General features: G+C 35.3%; 1 protein-coding gene across 7 annotated transcripts in view; it reads left to right on the top strand.

The window, feature by feature from the left end:
* HELLS (helicase, lymphoid specific) overlaps nt 1-18,105 on the top strand; it is a 38,647-nt gene that overhangs the window by 1,364 nt on the left and 19,178 nt on the right. For 5 of the 7 annotated variants that reach the window (XM_081553694.1, XM_081553653.1, XM_081553684.1 and 2 more), the window contains exons 3-9: nt 3,960-4,082; nt 7,228-7,284; nt 9,698-9,734; nt 9,823-9,887; nt 13,017-13,058; nt 16,921-17,145; nt 17,519-17,701. In XM_081553694.1, coding sequence (XP_081409820.1) covers nt 3,960-4,082; nt 7,228-7,284; nt 9,698-9,734; nt 9,823-9,887; nt 13,017-13,058; nt 16,921-17,145; nt 17,519-17,701 — 732 coding nt within the window. Of the gene's footprint in view, nt 1-405; nt 452-3,943; nt 4,083-7,227; nt 7,285-9,697; nt 9,735-9,822; nt 9,888-13,016; nt 13,059-16,920; nt 17,146-17,518; nt 17,702-18,105 lie in introns of all 7 variants that reach the window. The other 2 variants (XM_081553664.1, XM_081553675.1) reach the window with 2 other exon arrangements.

Genomic DNA, 18,105 nt, shown 5'->3' with positions numbered 1-18,105 from the left:
CACTAATGAACTCAAATTTGACTGTTTCCAGAGTTTTTGTTCTTAACATTATACCTCTTTAAGGACATTAATACTGAATTAACATCCTGTAATTATAAAACTACTTAAATTGGGGAGTAATGTACTCCAAAGGCAAGTAATACATTAGTTGGTTCCCTCCTATTTTGTATCAGTAATGATTCTTTCATTAGCCTTGTTAACACCTCATGATGATTTACTGTGAGTCAGTCACTGTTCTCAATGCTGTACATGTATTTTACTCATTGAATTCTCAACTATTCTATCATGTAGATACTACTGTTAACTCATTATTACTATTATTAAACTTAATAGTTTAATTATTAGTATAAATTATTTTATTAAAGTATTCTATAAAGTAGGTTCTATTTTTATTCTGTGTTACAGATGAGGAAACTGAGGCACCTACAGGTTGCCTGAGGTCCCACAGCTAGTAAGTGGCAGAGCAAAGATGGTAATGTAGGCCCTGTGGTTGCAGAATTCACACTTTTTAACCACGTTGCTGTACTTTCACTCCAGTAAATTCTAGTTCCGTTGTTACTGATCATCTGTAGTTGACCATAATTGGTTAAGGTAATAAGTTAATAAATTTTTATAGAATTGGGAGGTCAACTGTAAACCACTTTTACTCATTCTGTGAATTCCCATAGTACTCAGTTACACAGTATTATCATTACTTACTTTCTCACTTTGTTTCTTGAGGGCACATCACATTGTTTTGTTTTTGTAGGCTGTGCACTTGGCAGATAGTAGGCAGATAATAGGATAATAAATGTCTGTTGAATTTCTAACTAAAGTAAAAGAATATTTTATAATATATTATATAACATATATGACTATATAAATAAAATATACTTTGTGGCCATTGTAACAAGGTGAATTGTAAAGGATGAATCCTGGAGCACAGTCCAGAGTAGAATCACCTTCAGAGATTGTAAGAACAATGAACCCTTAATTTTGAGTAGTGTGGTTCAATTTTATAACCCATGAAGATTGTGGATAAGGAAATGCTATTCGAAGAAAGACAGGTATAAGAATACATTTCAAAAATGCTTTAACAGGGACTTCCCTGGTGGTCCGGTGATTAAGACTCACACTTCAATGTAGGGGGCATGGGTTCAATCCCAAATTGGGAACTAAATTTCCACAGGCCCTGCAGTGCGGCCAGCAATTTTTAAAAAATAAAAAACAATTTTAAAAAGATTTGTCAAAATTTATAGAACCATAAATATTTGCTGATTAAACTGGGAGTTAGTTTCTCCTTTTAGTGAAATTTTTAAGCTTTTGAACAAGCACTTTGTCATTCTAAGATTTTTTTGGAATTGTTAACACTTGAGGGATAGGTATGGTACAACTAGCTTTGCTTTAGCAGTTATGCATCATAGAACTTAAAATCGCAATTTTTTAATTCATTTTTCAGATTTTCCTTGAATAAAGCTCTTTTCAATCCCGTTGGTACAAGGGTGAAAGACTGTGGTTCATTGTTATTACATGTCTTTTTATGAACAGATATTGAAAGAATTGAAGGAATTTTGTTACTTTTTGTCCTTGACATAAATTATTATTACCTCAGCGACTATCGAGAAAATTCCAATAAGTCTCTTACAGGTCTTGGGAGTTAAAAAAATTTCAGCATACAGAAGTAATGATTCCTTTTAAGAGAATACAGTATTTATGGGCATATATTTAGAAGTACTAAAGAGAGGAAGAGCTAGCTTAAGTTCTTAATGAGAAGCATTTGCTTTGGTTTAGGAGATTGGAAGGTTTGTGAAGAGCCTGGGAATGATTTTGACATTCATTTGCTACAGTTATTTTCTTTGACTTTTCACCTGCATTTCCTTTTGAAAGAAGTCATTGTTAGTCTAGAAGACTTTAGAGTAGCCTTATTGTCTGTTTGGTGGGGGGAAGGGAAAGGTAAGAGTTGTAAGGGTTCTTGGAAAGGTAAAAGGAAAACAGTTCATATTGTGTAGACTGAAATAGAACTCCCTCTGCAAAAAGAAAAAGAAAAAAAAAATTCTGGGTTTGGGAGAGGTGATGGGATAGACAGTGAAGAATTTATGCTCATGGTATCCATTGGCATACTCTCTTACCCATCAAGAGAAACTTACCACCAGGCACTGAGTACTTTCCACAGATGAAGTTATGATTTACTTTAGTATAAAAAATAACAAAATTAAGAAAGAGGAATGATCGATGAGAAGATTTACTACAAAATTATTGAAATATGGAAGACTGGGTTTAAAGGTTAACCATTGGCATAGCCTAAGTGTATTATAAATTATTGTTCCATGATGGCATGTTAAAGGTTTAATTACTTTTAAAATGTATGCTAATTTATTCTGAACAAGACTTAAAGCAGCAGATAAATTAAGCAGAAAGGATTTTAACTAAAATGTAAAAATAAAGTTAAATATAGTTATTTTTATAAAAGTCAAGTAATTTCATTTCATTTATAATATCCATTGCATTCAGTGACTGACTGTTGGAATCATAGTAGTATATTGGTAATAGTAAAAGAAAGGCCATCCTAAAATAACTGAAAATAGTTTTATGAGATACTAACAGATTATTTGCACAGAGAAGTTTTTGGATGATTTTAAAAGAATTTTAATTTTCTTGTACTCCACATATATTACTTTCATTAGATTTATTCTTCGATGTCTTATTGTCACTGCTTTTGTAATAGAAAATAAATAATTTGTTTTGAAAGAAAAGTTAGATGATGTAACATCTGGGAAATACAAGCCAGTGTATAATGGTGTCTGGTTTATAAGGTCAAGCCTTAACCACTAAATTAAATTTGCTTCACACACACACACACACACATGCAGGAGTGGGATTGCTGGTTAGTAAGATTTGCACATATTCAACTCTTTCTTGATTTTAGCCCACTTAATGCTTTTCTTTTGAGTTCAGATTACAGTATTTAGTTGGCCACTTATAAACTGGATTTGGCCTCTGCCTGTTTATGTAAATAAGGTTTTATTGGAACACAACTTTGGTTTATATATTTATTGTCTGTAACTGTTCCAAGGCAGATTTAAGTATTTGCACAAACCATATCATTCTCAAATATTTAAATATTTGCCCTTTTACAAAAAAAAATTTGTGGACCATTGAACTATGCTATTTATTTGTTGCTTTTGTTTTCTCTCTTGTGCCTTCTGTTAACTTTTATTGTGACTTGAGAGATCCTCCTTAGCCACTAGACTGTTGCATACTTTTATAAATGAACAAATAGATAGTGTGTGACAGTAATATGAAAAGCAGAGGTTTGTAGATAGAAGTTGTGCAGACGTCAAAGATAAAGCTACGAGTATGAGAGTAAAAGGAACGTAAAAGGTAAGGGCAAATCTTCGCTAACACAATACTGAGGAGAAAAGAAGCTTGTAAGAAATTAGCAGTAGATTTAGCTTGTTGAAATATTTTAACAATATCGTATTTAAATTCTAAAACTAGATGTTCTAGTCTCTAGCCAATGAGGTTATCTTTTACTTCCAGTGCTCTTTCAAATGTAACTGGTATATAAAATTTTTCTTTTTCTGAAATCATTTAGTTTTTTAAAACTTAATTTCAACTTGAATTATTTACTTTCTAATTGTAATTTCAGATATTTTGAAAATGGACCTTCAGTTTCGTAGATGCCAATAACCATGTTTTCAGTGTCTGAAATTTCAATATTTTGGTAGCCAAGCTATTAATATATTTTACCAGATTACCTGTTGCCCCAGAATCATATTTTTTTTAGCTATTCTAGTTTCTTGTTTGAAGATAGGCATTTTTAGTAAGTGAATTTAATATTATAAAAGTATTTTTATTGATTATAGGAAATGTATTAAACCTAAAATGCAGTTGTTTAGTCATCTTTGTTACACATTATGCAAGAAAGATCAATGTATATCAGCAAACTTAATAATTATGGAAGTTTTCTCTTTGGATAGGCTCGCATGTCTTGGGATAGAGAGTCCATGGACATTCGATATCGTAGACTTCAGCATTTGCTTGAAAAAAGCAATATTTACTCCAAATTTTTATTGACTAAAATGGAACAGCAACAGTTAGAGGTATGTACGTGTGATTGATTATAGCTAACAGCTTAATTTTTTTTTTTAAAAAAAGCTTTATTGAGATATAAATTGTATAAAATATAATGCACACATTTTAAAATTTAGAGTTAGATGAGTTTTGACCTGTGTAACCATCAGTACAGTCAAGATAAAGAACATTTCCATTACCCACAAAAGTTCTCTTCTCTCAGCGATCTCTGCTTCTGGCCCTGGACAACCACTGATTTCTGTTTGCTGTAATTATAAATTGGTATTGATTTTTCTAGAATATTATATAAATGGAAAAACATTCATAGGAAAAACATTCTTTTGGTGTCTCGCTTCTTTAGCTCAGCATATTTTTAAGATTCACTTATGTGTATTTATTTAATAGATCATTTTTATTCCTAAGAAGCATTCCATTGTATGAATATACTGACATTTTTTTAATTCACCTTTTGACTGATTTTTATTCTGTCCAGTGATATTTTTTTGGATGCTAGAAATTTTGTGTTTTATTTTGCTCAGTCCCTTTTTTTAATGCTTTATTGAAATGTAATTGATACACACAAAACTGTAGATATTTAAAATGTATACCTGTGAAGCCACCACAACCACGATAATGAACATAACAATTAATTCCCAAAAATTCTTCCTGTCTTTTTTAATGGGATATGATTGACATAGAGCATTATATTAGTTTCAGGTGTACAGTATTCAATATTGCTGTATATTTCAAAATGATCACAGTATATTTCAAAATGATCACCACAGTAAGTCTAGTTAATGTCACCATACCTAGTTAAAAAATTTTTTTTCCTTATGATGTGCGCTTTTAAGATTTACTCCCTTAGCAACCTTCGAATATACAATAAGTATGGTGGCACACTGGTAAAGAATCTGCCTGCCAATGCAGAGATGCAGGAGATGCAGGTGTACTTCTCGGTTGGGAAGATCCCCTGGTAGGAAATGGCAACCCACTCCAGTATTCTTGCCTGGAAAATTCCATGAACAGAGGAGTCTGGTGGGCTATATTCCATGGAGTCTCAGCGAGTTGGACACGACCGAGCATGCTGCATACACGGTATTCACTGTGGTCACCATGCTATATAGTACATTCCCATGACTTGTTTATTTTATAACTGGAAATTTCTACCTTTTGACCCGCCCGACCCTCCAACACCAATCTGTTCTCTGTATCTGAGCTCTTTTTTTTTTTTTAGTGATTCCACATGTGAGATTATATAATGTTTATCTTTCTCTTTAATTTTACTTAGTATAAGGCCCTCAGAGCCATCCATATTGTCACAAATAGCAAGATTAGATTCTTTTTTTGTGGCTGAATGCTGCCCCCTTTTTAATTCTCTGCCATCCCTCACTTCCTGTCTTTCCTCATTTCCTGTCTTCTAATCTGCTTTCTGTAATTATAGGTTTGTCTGCATTTTCTGTTGGTGACAGGTTCTTTTAGCTTTTATGTTTGAAAAAGTCTTCATTTACCTTCATTTTCAACAGATTCTCTACAGGATGAAGAATATATTTTTCTTTAGTGCTCCCCCCCCATGCAGTATTTTAATTACATTTCACTGCTTTCTAGCTTTCACTGTTTCTAAGAAAGCCCAAGTCCTTATGATGGCCAGAAGACCATAAGCAGTCTGGTTGCCTCTCTCAACCCCATTACCTTTCAGACCTTCCTTGTTCCAGGTGTGTTTCCTGCTTGGAACCCTCTTCTCAATAGATTCCTGCCTGGCTTACTTCATTATCATCTTCAAGCTTTGGCTTAAATATTTTTCCAATGAGATCTGCCCCGACAACCTTAAATAAAGTTACCTGGCACCTCTTCCCTCATCCCGTTTACCTTGTTTTGTTCTTCCCATTGCATTTATCATCTAAGACACTGTATGGTTTATTTCTAAGTCTACTATGATATATGAAGATTTTAAAACTTGGGCTAATGTTAACACTACAATAAATCCTTTTGTCCCCATCATTCACAGTTAATGATTATCAATGACGATTTTGCTACATTTGCTAAATTTTCTTTTTCCTTTGTTGGCTGCTGCTGCTAAGTCGCTTCAGTCGTGTCTGACTCTGCGACCCCATAGACGGCAGCCCACCAGGCTCCCCCATCCTTGGGATTCTCCAGGCAAGAACACTGGAGTGGGTTGCCAGTTCCTTCTCCAATGCATGAAAGTGAAAAGTGAAAGCAAAGACGCTCAGTCGTATCCGACTCTTAGCGACCCCATGGACCGCAGCCTACCATGGCTCGGTCCTCCATCCTTGGGATTTTCCAGGCAAGAGTACTGGAGTGGGTTGCCATTGCCTTCTCCGTTCCTTTGTTGGAGCCCTTTTCAAAACTCTATGATAAAATGAAACAGAAAAACAAATACCAAGCTTAATGACTCCTAAGGCAAATACCCTTAACCACCTCTTGGAAATAATTTGAATTGTTTTATGTCCTGCTTTTAAAACTTTGTTAGAGGGCTTTGGAACAGCTTCTAGTCTAAGAATAACTTGGTCCCTCTTCTGAAAGTTTTTCTTGATCCCCTGTGTGTTAAGAGGCCTTTCAGCGTTGGCTGACAGGAATATGAACTGTTCCTAATACCTGGTGAGCACAGAGATTGTTCCTCCTGCTTTCTAGTTGCTTTTCCTGGCCCTCATTTTCTGTACTCACACACTGATCAATACTCAGCCTGAGCATGCCACTGCAGATCTTCAGAGCTTCTTTTGTGTGTTACATTCTCCCCTCTGGTACTTTGACCCTGGTTTGCCAGCCCCTCTAAGTTTTGCACTCTGCCTTCTCAACTCAGACTGCTGAGCTCTACTTGGGTTCTCCCTCCATTATTTGCACTTGGACGTTACCTCTGGGCAGTAAGCTTAGCAGTCAGAAGATTCACCTTGTTTGTTTCCCTTTTGTCAGTGTTCAATGTCCTTTGCTGCGTGATGAAAAGTGGCTGAAAACCATTGGTATGTTTTATCTGGATTTTAGTTGCTTAAGGCAGGAGGGTACATCTGTTCCCTATTCCTTCGTAAAGGCTTGAAGCTCAAGTTTTTGTTTTTTTAATGTTTGTATACAGTTTCTTCATTGTGAGCTTAAGTTATTTGAGATATGTATTTCATACTTTACATTTTCCACTTTTGACACTAAGAAAAAATTATCTTGTAGGAGCAGAGGAAGAAAGAGAAATTGGAGAGGAAAAAGGAATCTTTGAAAGTTACGAAGGTAATAAGTAGTAAGCTAGAATATTTTATATACGTTACCTTAGATATTGAAGACATCCTCTTGTATTCTTTTGACTCTTGATCATCTTTTTAATTTTAACCTTCTTTATCTGATAACCTTTCTTTGTTGGTTGCATAGAAACGTGTAAAATCTGTTTCTCAATATCTTAGATATGGAAGGAGGGCTAAACTGTGACCTTTAGATTCTTATCCTGTGGACTGTATTTCATAGTAGCAAAATTTCGCTTTATAATCTCAGGAAAAGTCTACAAATATTTTATACCTCAAGGGGTTTTATAAGTGGCCAACTCTTTTGGAGCTGTAATGATTACTCTTCTTCATGCCTCTAACCTCATTATGTCAACTTGGAACCATACCAATAATCTAAATTTGTATCTTGTACATAGCTGCGGCAGGTGAACCAAAACTGGAGTAGATGGCATGTATGGTAATAGCATTTCGGATAGAGCATCCATTTAGGGATAGCCTGAATTTTAGATGTGATCTTTTGGAGGAATATGTTTTAATTTTTTTTAACATGAGGCTTTTTATGCCATATTGATAGGAATTGTACAAACAACACTTGTGCTAGTGAAAAGAGAAATAATATGGGTAAGTAACAATTATTGAGTACTTACTATGTGCCAGGTGTTGTTCTAAACTTTACATGTCTTTACTTAACTCTCAAAGTAGTTCTTTTAGGTAGAGATATTGTTACTCACATTTTGTGTATGAAGAAGCTGATGCAAGGAGATAAGAGTACAGTCCATCCTCATTATTCATAGATTCTATATTTTCCAATTAGCCTACTTGCTATAATTTGTTACCCCAAAATCAATACCCATGTTTTTGTGGCCATTCACAGACATGTGCATGTGTGGAATGGCAAAAAATTTGAGTCTCTCGATAAGTAACATTCCAAGCTGAGGTCAAAGCTATCTGCCTTATTTAAGCTGTCACAGTGTAAACAAGTGTCCTTTTTGTGTCTATGTAATGCCATGATTTTTGTATCTTTGTGGTTTTGGTGATTTTGCTGTTTAAAAGACTGTCAGTCACATTGTGCTGAAGTGCTGTCTAGTGTTTCTTATGCAAGAAAACTGTGATGTGCCTTATGGAGGAAAATATATCTGTTAGATAAGCTTCCTTCATGTGAGTTAAGTTGCTCTTGGATTTGAGTTCAGTGTTAATCAGCATATGTTTTAAATGAGCTGTCTTTAAACAGTACTGTATGTTTATATACATAAACAGGGTTATGTATTGATCAGTTAATGAAGATGTGCTTGCAGGAACCTAAACTTGTGTTTCTTCTAGATGCACTGATTCGGTGTTCACTAATTCAGTATTCATGATGACTATAGAACTCAGCTATTGTGAATGAGAATTGACTAAGTTTGAAGATCACATTGCTAATAAATAGTAAGCTAGGATTTGATCCTAGGATTAATTTCAGACTCCACACTTAATTTCTACCCCAAACTGCCTTTGTTAGAAAATATCAAAATGCCAATAGGAAAAATAGGGAAGGTATCTAAGTCCAGTTACTTGATTCTTAGTGTAGTTAGTGGTGATGTTAAAGTACATAGCAGGTAACTGTACAACAAAAGCAATTGTGGAAAACTGATACTTGACTCAGTTGTTAATTCCAGGGACTTATTTTCAGTTTTTGAAGAATGTACTTATAATTTTACTGGCTTAACCAACCATTTACTCTGTACTCTTCAGCCTGTTGCTTTAAAACAGTCTTTACTTTCAGCCAGCTAACTTTTTATACCAGGTTTTGGGGTTTTTTTCCTTTTATTCTGAAGGTGTCAGCCATCATATTCTGTCTATTCCATTTCACTATTCTCTTGGTATTTTCTTTTTTAATCCTTTAAATTTTTTACTTCATTTTTATATTTACCTTGTCATTTTTATTTTTCATGCATGTTGTCTACCTGTTCTTTTCCAGCTCTCATTTTGAGACTGTTTTTTTGAACGTCTCTTCTTTCTTTTATCTCCTTTCATAGTATTTTTTCCATTGGTTTTCTCTTTGATAATCTACTCTCAGTTGTATTTAACTTACAAATTATACTGAAATGAGTACTCCTTCCATACCATACCCATTGAGAATCTTCAGCATAAACATAGTTAGAGAAGAGATGTACATGGTAATTACAAAATAAAAATGCCTCTGTTTAATTTTGAAATATGTCTTACATGGAAGAAAATTGAGGAAAGTAGAGTCTTTGGGAAAAAGAGAGTTACAAACAAGTTATATGAGGGAAATATAGAAAAAGATTACCTTTTAGTAAGCATAATAGTGAAGAGTTCTGGATTTGGTTCAACTGCAAGGAAAGTTTACTTAATCAATGCCTTAAAGCTTGTAATACCATAGAAGTTTTGGGAAAATAATAGTCTAAATCCTTGTTTTGTAGGATAAAAATTCCATTGATGCAAGTGAGGAGAATGCAGGTAAATTTCTTTGTTATAGTTTTGAGAATATGTGTTTATATTTTTTGCTTAAATTACTATAAAAACTAAAATGGTGTTGTTTTTATAGTCATGAAAAAGAAGAGAGGAAGAGAAGATGAATCATACAATATTTCAGAGGTCATGTCAAAAGAGGTAAAAATAAAGGGGGAAGGACACATAAGGTTTGATGTTGTGTGTAACCTATGATACTGATAGCTGTGACTTAAAGGTGTGCTGATTACTGATATTTACCTGTCTTTTCAGCCAGTTAAGTGTTTTAGGGAAGAAGATGGTACAGTCTTCCTGTCTGTTAAAAGAGCATGAGCTTGACCTAGTGAGAAATTATTATAATTCCTTATAACCTCAAAACTGTATCTTAAGAAAGATTGTTAGCGAGCTAAAACCATAAACTAATTTCTAAAGCCATTTCTGTTTTCAATTCTAACTTTATTATCTTCTCCACTTTTCTTTTATCTGAGATTATAATTTCACATCTTCATAAAGTATAAAGTTTAACATAATACTTATCTTTTTTAAAAAGTTAATTATTTATTTTGGCTGTGTTGGGTCTTTGTTGTTGTGCAGGCTTTTCTCTAGTTTCTGTGGGTGGGCTTCTCATTGCAGTGGCTTCCCTTGTGGGACACGGGCTCTAAGGTGTACGGGCTTCAGTAGTTGCAGTTCCCAGGCTCTAGGGCACAGGCTCAATAGTTGTGGCGATTGCTCTGCAGCATGTGGCATCTTCCTGGACCAGGGATTGAACCTGTGTCTCCTGCATTGGCAGGCAGATTCTTTACCACTGAGCCACAGGGAAGCCCCATAATATTTGTCTTTACTCTCGGGATATACTCTTTGTTTTCCCTTCTTGCCCCATTTAAAAATAATATTCAGGACCCACTTGATTTGTTGTGGAACACACTGAGACTGCAGTGAAAAACACTATTAATTAATAATAGTGAAAACACTATTAATGAAATTTATTCAAGTTTAGCTCATCACTCAGCTGTTATTTTAATTCATCAAATGTTGGTGGCATATTTGCTATGAGCAAGCTTTGTGCTAAGTGGATAAGATCAATTAGTAAAGAAAGGTAATTGTAATAGGGAGGAACCTTTGATATTCTATTACAGGTTAATCATTAAAGGGATGTAGCCTATAAGTTTAAATTATATATAATGCCCCGTCTCTGGGAACTCTGCTTCCCAAGTAATGAGCATTAAGCTAGAATATCTTTATTTAGCTCACAGGAAATATCCTGAGCAGACCCACCTGTGAATGACTGCAGGGAGAAAGAAATTAACACATCCCTTGATGTGAACTGTGCTTCCCTTGTGGCTCAGCGGTGAGGAATCTGCCTGCCAGTGCAGAAGATCCCCCTGGAAAAAGAAATGGCAACCCACTCCAGTATTCTTGCCAGGAAAAATCCCATGGACAGAGGAGCCTGGCGAGCTACAGTCCATGGGGTTGCCAAAGAGTCAGACACAACTTAGTTACTAAACGACAACACTGATGTGAACCAGGAAATGTTTGACTTTACTCCCTCCTCTTTTAGTATAAAAGGAGCCTGAATTCTAACTCAGGCAAGATGGTGCTTTTGGGGCAGGAGCCCACCATTGTCCTGGTTTGCTGGCTTTCTGAATAAAGTTGTTATTCCTTGCCCCAACAGCTCTTCTCTCAACTATTGGCCTGTTGTGCAGCAAGCAGTATGGACTTAGACTCAGTAACATAATCACTCTCTTTGCCTTAGCATTTATCCAATGAGAAATATTTGGAAGGAAGTAGTCAAATATAATTGGATAATTGGAAAATGCTATTGAGCATATAGAGGGGTGCTGAACTCAAGCTTGAGTTTCATAAAGGTTTCATCTAGGAAGTTGAGATTTGAGGGATAAAAATTAAATCATGTAAAGGTGATGGGGGCAGGTTAATAGAAATAATAAGATATAGGGAAGATGCTGGGGATGTGTTATAGGAAGATATGATAATCTTTGACAAATGTCCAGAGGCAGAAGAGTTCCTGGAAGTTCAAAAAATTTAAAAAGAAATTATATTTGGCTCCAGTTTATAAACAGAAGAGTGAGTGGTATAAGATGAAGCTGTAGAGGTAAGCAGCATCAGAAGTTTAGGAAGTTTAATTTCTAACAAGAATACTTCATAGTTGCTATTGTTTTAATTCATTCACAAATTGTTCTCCAAAAAGGTTCATCTCAGCTAGTCATTTTAAAAGACAACTCTTCTATTTTATTCTCTATGTAAAATCTCTTTAGCCTTAGAATATGAATATATCTATATTTATATGATACTTTACATACACACGAAACATACATATATGTATGTGTGTGCTATCAGCCACTTACATAAGAGGACACTCTTATTCTCCTGTGTATCTCAGATTTGAGATATGCTTAAAATTTCTTGAATGTATCATACTGTTTTATCCGCTTTAGTCTCTGCACATGCTATTCTAGAATTTAATTCTAACTCTGTCTTTAATTATTATGCCCTGATGATAACTTTTTCAGAAAATTTGATATAATGTTCTCCTAAGTCACTAGGGTCATTGTCTCCATACCCTTAACATCTAGTAGGTAATTCATAATCAGAACACTTTTATTCTTTATTTTTAATGTATTTGTCTTTGCCTCTTGCTCAGGATTGCATATTCAGGTCTCTAATCCAGAGAGAGGCCTAAAGTGGCCTCGAGTTGGGATTGTAATACATCTGGAAGTGAATCCTTGAATAATGGTGGTAACCACAGCTTGACTCTAGGGCAGGGTTTTGAAAACTTTTTCTGTCAAGGGCTAGATAATAAACATTTTATGACTTTGAATAGTTTTGTGGGTAACTCACCCTGAACTTTGCCATTGTATCCAGAAAATAGTCACAGACAAATTGTAAGCCAGTGAGCCTGACTTTTTTTCTAGTTAAACTTTTGACATTTATGAAAACAGGTTGCTGGCTAGAGTTGGTCCATGGGTTGTAGTTTGCCTCTTTACTAGACTACTGTGAATTTGGACTTAAGATAAACTTCAACTAAGAGGAAAAAAAAAGCTGGAAAATTTGGGAGTAAATATTCCAATTTTTAAGTGCTGCTCACAAATTAAGGATTTTGTAAGATGCCATGGGCCTAATTTTGTCTCATGTTTGATTCCTCTATTTTAATTACTTTGCAAGCCTTATCCCCATTTCCTGGCATAAAACAGAACAGGAATAAATGTTTGTTGAATAAATAAATGAATGGGCCACAATCATTGTTATTTTGTTTCTGTTTTCTCAATGTTTTAGGAAATTTTGTCTGTGGCCAAGAAAAATAAAAAGGAAAATGAGGTAAGAGATTTATAAGAGATATTAAATTTAAGAGTCATATTTGTGTCCCTGATCATTAGCTTTTTTTTTCTCTTAATAATCACCAGTGTACATTTTTTCTCACTAAGTTATCCTATAACATGCTTCTTTCTTATCTATCAACTTTAAGTATAATCTATTATATGTTCCTTAATGTGTAAATACTAATTTTTGAGTCTTTGAGAGTCTGGCAAAGATGCAGGTAACTAACTATATGCATATATACATTCCACATGTATATATTCCATAGCTTGTGGAAGTCCCTCAGGATACTTCAGTCTTGTTTCTGGCTTTTTGAGATTTTCTTTGGTTTTGTTTGAGAAGGCTTGTTTCTATCCCCACCCCCAACCCCTCATTTTTATGTAGAGAGATTCCTTGTGACCTGGGTATTTACTATCCAAGGCTCTGTAATTACAGGATGTTTTTCTTTGTTCAGTATAAGGTTTGGTTTATGATGCAGTTATAACCCAATTATGTTAAATGTAAATAAGATTAAGCATATTTTTTTATAAATCTTATATGTATTTTAAAAGATAAAGTCCAATCTAATCTTCTATCACAATTTACTATGGAATTGACCACATGTTGTAATATATAATAAATAACATGCTGATCTTATGTTCATTCTGATAAGTTTTGTTAAGTGTATATACCTGTGTAACCATCATCCAAATCAAGATTTTAGCACCTTATCATTATGGTAGAAGGATCTCTAGTATCCTTGCCAGTCATTTCCCCACCCCTATTTTTTGTTCCTTTTCATTTGCCGTGGCTGATAATCATTGATGTTGTTTTGTTACTAGTAGGTTTTTTATTGCTGAGTAGTATTCTATCAAATATTATAATGTCTTTATCCATTCTCTTCATGAGCATTTGGGTTGTTTGCACTTTGTAACTATTCTGAATGAGGCTGCTATGATAACTTCTGTAAAGATCTTTGTGTGGACATGTTTTCATATTTTTTTGATATATACCTAGGAATGGAATTGCTGGATCATATGGTAAATGTAGTTCAACTTTATAAGAAAGTAGAGCTCTTTTCTGAAAGTGAACCCACCATTTTACTCTCACTCAGTTCAGTTCCAGAGAAGGCAATGGCAGCCCACTCCAGTCCTCTTCTTGGAAAATCCCATGGACGGAGGAGCCTGGTAGGCTGCAGTCCACAGGGTCACTACGAGTCAGACACAACTGAGCGACTTCACTTTCACTTTCCCTTTCATGCATTGGAGAAGGAAATGGCAACCCACTCCAGTGTTCTTGCCTGGAGAATCCCAGGGACGGGGAAGCCTGGTGGGCTGCCGTCTGGGGTCCCACAGAGTCGGACACGACTGAAGCGACTTAGCAGCAGCAGCAGCAGTTCTGTTCAGTCGCTCAGTCGTGTCCGACTCTTTGCCACCCCATGAACTGTAGCATGCCAGGCCTCCCTGTCCATCACCAACTCCCAGAGCCTACCCAAACTCATGTCCATTGAGTTGGTGATGCCATCCAACCATCTCATCCTTTGTCGTCCCCCTCTCCTCCTGCCCTCAGTCTTTCCCAGCATCAAGGTTTTTCCATTGAGTCAGCTCTTCGCATCAGGTGGCCAAAGTATTGGAGTTTCAGCTTCAACATCAGTCCTTCCGACGAACACCCAGGACTGATCTCCCTTAGGATGGACTGGTTGGATCTCCTTGCAGTCCAAGGGACTTTCAAGAGTCTTCTCCAACACCACAGTTCAAAAGCATCAATTCTTCAGTGCTCAGCTTTCTTTATAGTCCAACTCTCACATCCATACATGACTACTGGAAAAACCATAGCCTTGACTAGATGGACCTTTGTTGGCAAAGTACTGTCTCTGCTTTTTAATGTGCTGTCTAGGTTGGTCATAACGTTCCTTCCAGGGAATAAGCGTCTTTTAATTTCATGGCTGCAGTCACCATCTACAGTGATTTTGGAGCCCAAAAAAATAAAGTCAGCCCCTGTTTCCACTGTTACCCCATCTATTTCCCATGAAGTGATGGGACCAGATGCCATGATCTTAGTTTTCTGAACGTTGAGCTTTAAGCCAACTATTTCACTCTCCTCTTTGACTTTCATCAAGAGGCTCTTTAGTTCTTCTTCACTTTCTGCCATAAGGGTGGTGTCATCTGCATATCTGAGGTTATTGATATTTCTCCCAGCAATCTTGATTCCAGCTTGTGCTTCCTCCAGCCCAGGGTTTCCCATGATGTACTCTGCATATAAGTTAAATAAGCAGGGTGACAATACACAGCCTTGACGTACTCCTTTTCCTTTTTGGAACCAGTCTGTTGTTCCGTGTCCAGTTCTAATTGTTGCTTCCTGACTCACTGAAAGTGAAAGTGAAGTCACTCAGTCATGTCCGACTCTTTGCGACCCCATGGACTGTAGCCCACCAGGTCCTCCATCCATGAAATTTTCTAGGCAAGAGTACTGGAGTGGGTTGCTATGACTCTCACTAGTAGTGTATAAAAGTTTGAATTCATATCACTGCCAGCATTTCATGTCATTAGTCTTTTTTTTTTTTAATTTATTTATTTTAGTTGGGGGCTAATTACTTTACAATATTGTAGTGGTTTTTGCCATTCATTGACATGAATCAGCCATGGGTTTACATGTGTTCCCCATCCTGAACCCCCCTCCCACCTCCCTCCCTATCCCATCCCTCTGGGTCATCCCATTGCCCCAGCCCTGAGCATTTGTCTCATTCATCGATCCTGGAATGGTGTTCTGTTTCACATATGATAATATACATGTTTCAATGCTATTGTCCCAGAACGTCCCACCCTCACCTTCTCCCTCAGAGTCCATAAGACTGTTCTATGCATCTGTGTCTCTTATTCTGTCTCGCATACAGGGTTATCGTTACCATCTTTCAAATTCCATATATATGCATTAGTATACAGTATTGGTGTTTTTCTTTCTGGTCATTAGTCTTTTTAACCTCACCCGTGAAAGGAATCTCATGTAGTTTTATTTTGTATTTTCGTAATTACTAATGTAGAGTTTATTTTTGTGTTTGTAATGGCTGTTAATGTGTTTTTTTTTTTTTGTAAAGTTTCTGTTTATATCTTTTGCCCAGTTATTGGGTTATTTGCATTTTTGTTGATACATGAGTTCTGATTGTTAGATATATATACTGTATTTTCTTTCCGTTCCTGGCCTGCCTACTCAATTTCTTAATGATATCTTTTTTTTAGATATATCTTTTAATAAGCAGAAAATTTTAAATTTTGTAATAGTCCAAATCATTACTTTTTTTCTTTTGATGGTTAGTGCTCTTTTTGTCCTGTATAAGAAGTACTTGTCTATCACAAGGTTATCAAGTTATTCTCTCCTTCCTTCTGAAAGCTTTATGGTTCTTGGTTTGATGTTTAGGTATATCATTTCATCACAAATTTTATGTATGGAGTGGTGAAACTCAAGTTCCCTATATTTCCAATTGAATATTCAGTTGTTGGCATCATTTGTAGGACTTCATTTGAATTGACTTAATCCTTGTTTTCATATTCTTAAAATGGAATTTGGACATAGCTAACCAGTGAAGTTTACCTTTGGTCATAAGTTCTTGCTGTGTCACAGATAAATTGACACTCGTTAAGTTTGATATAGTTTTAAACTATATTTACTTTGTCCCTTTCCCTGTAGTGAAGGTAATTACTTATAGAAAGTAAATAATTTTTGTATTCTTGAATGGAAATAGCTATAGATTTTTATTCAACATGTGAAGTGATCTTCACAGTGATAATGTGACTGCAAATTTTGATTAGTAGTTACATTTTCTGATTAATGGAGAGTAGCAGCATAATTATGTATTAAACTTTTAACTCAACTTTGTTCTTTACAGGATGAAAGCTCCTCTTCTAATATGTGTGTAGAAGATCTTCAGAAAAATAAAGATTCAAATAGTAAAATTAAAGATAGATTATCTCAAACGGTTAGGCAAAATACGAAATTCTTTTTTGACCCAGTTCGGAAATGTAATGGACAGCCAATACCCTTTCAGCAGCCAAAACACTTCACGGGAGGAGTGATGCGGTGGTACCAAGTGGAAGGCATGGAATGGCTTAGGGTAATGCATCCTCAATTTGGTACAAGATATTGTTTCATTTCTATATAATAACATACTAATATGATATAACACAACTTGAGCTGTACCTTCTGTGTTTCACTATTATATATAAGACATATATTTCTATGTAAATACTTATTTTCTAATTTATTTACCCAGAGTAATTTTTTGTAAGTGAAAATTTATCTTATTCAAGGCTACCAACATTTTTATGGCTTTGGAAACTAAGTTCACACAGTGTTTTTATAACTTAAAGTGTGAATATGTCAGTCTCATCATAATTAGCCTCTTTGGATTAAAACAAGAAATAAACTGCTGATTCAATAGATGTTTATATCAGCATACAAATAGAGTGTGTATTATTTTTGTCCAGATGCTTTGGGAAAATGGAATTAACGGTATTTTAGCAGATGAAATGGGATTGGGGAAGACAGTTCAGTGCATTGCTACGATTGCATTGATGATTCAGAGAGGTGTACCTGGACCCTTTCTCGTCTGTGGCCCTTTGTCCACACTTCCTAACTGGATGGCTGAATTCAAAAGATTTACACCAGAAGTAAGACATGCTTCCTTTTGTTAAATATATTATGATTACAAATATTTTATTGTTTTGTTGCCTGAATTAAGTTATAGATCTCTTATTATAATTCTGTTGATTTCTGTGTAGCAGTACATCTTATTTAACTTATCTTTCAATATCAACAATACCTTCTATAAGTTTATATAGAATATGTATTAGTAATCTCGGAAATCTTGCCTGAAACATCCCTGGGTGATTTTTAGTGTATTGAATACTTTGGCCCACCTAAGGCAGACCTCATTAGAATTTATTTTTTAATTCTATTCATCCTTATTATGATGTTTTCCTTCCATATGTGTTTTAGCCACATCCTTGCCTTATGAGAAGTACACATTCCAGAAATAACTTTGCCATCTCTCTCACCTTACACTTGATTTGTT

This window comes from Giraffa tippelskirchi, chromosome 2, assembly GCF_054371585.1.
Source record: "Giraffa tippelskirchi isolate mGirTip1 chromosome 2, T2T-mGirTip1v1.2.pri, whole genome shotgun sequence".
NCBI classification, from domain to species: domain Eukaryota; kingdom Metazoa; phylum Chordata; class Mammalia; order Artiodactyla; family Giraffidae; genus Giraffa; species Giraffa tippelskirchi.
The sequence above is the reverse complement of the archived record's forward strand: the minus strand, read 5'-3'. Positions and strand labels throughout refer to the sequence as shown.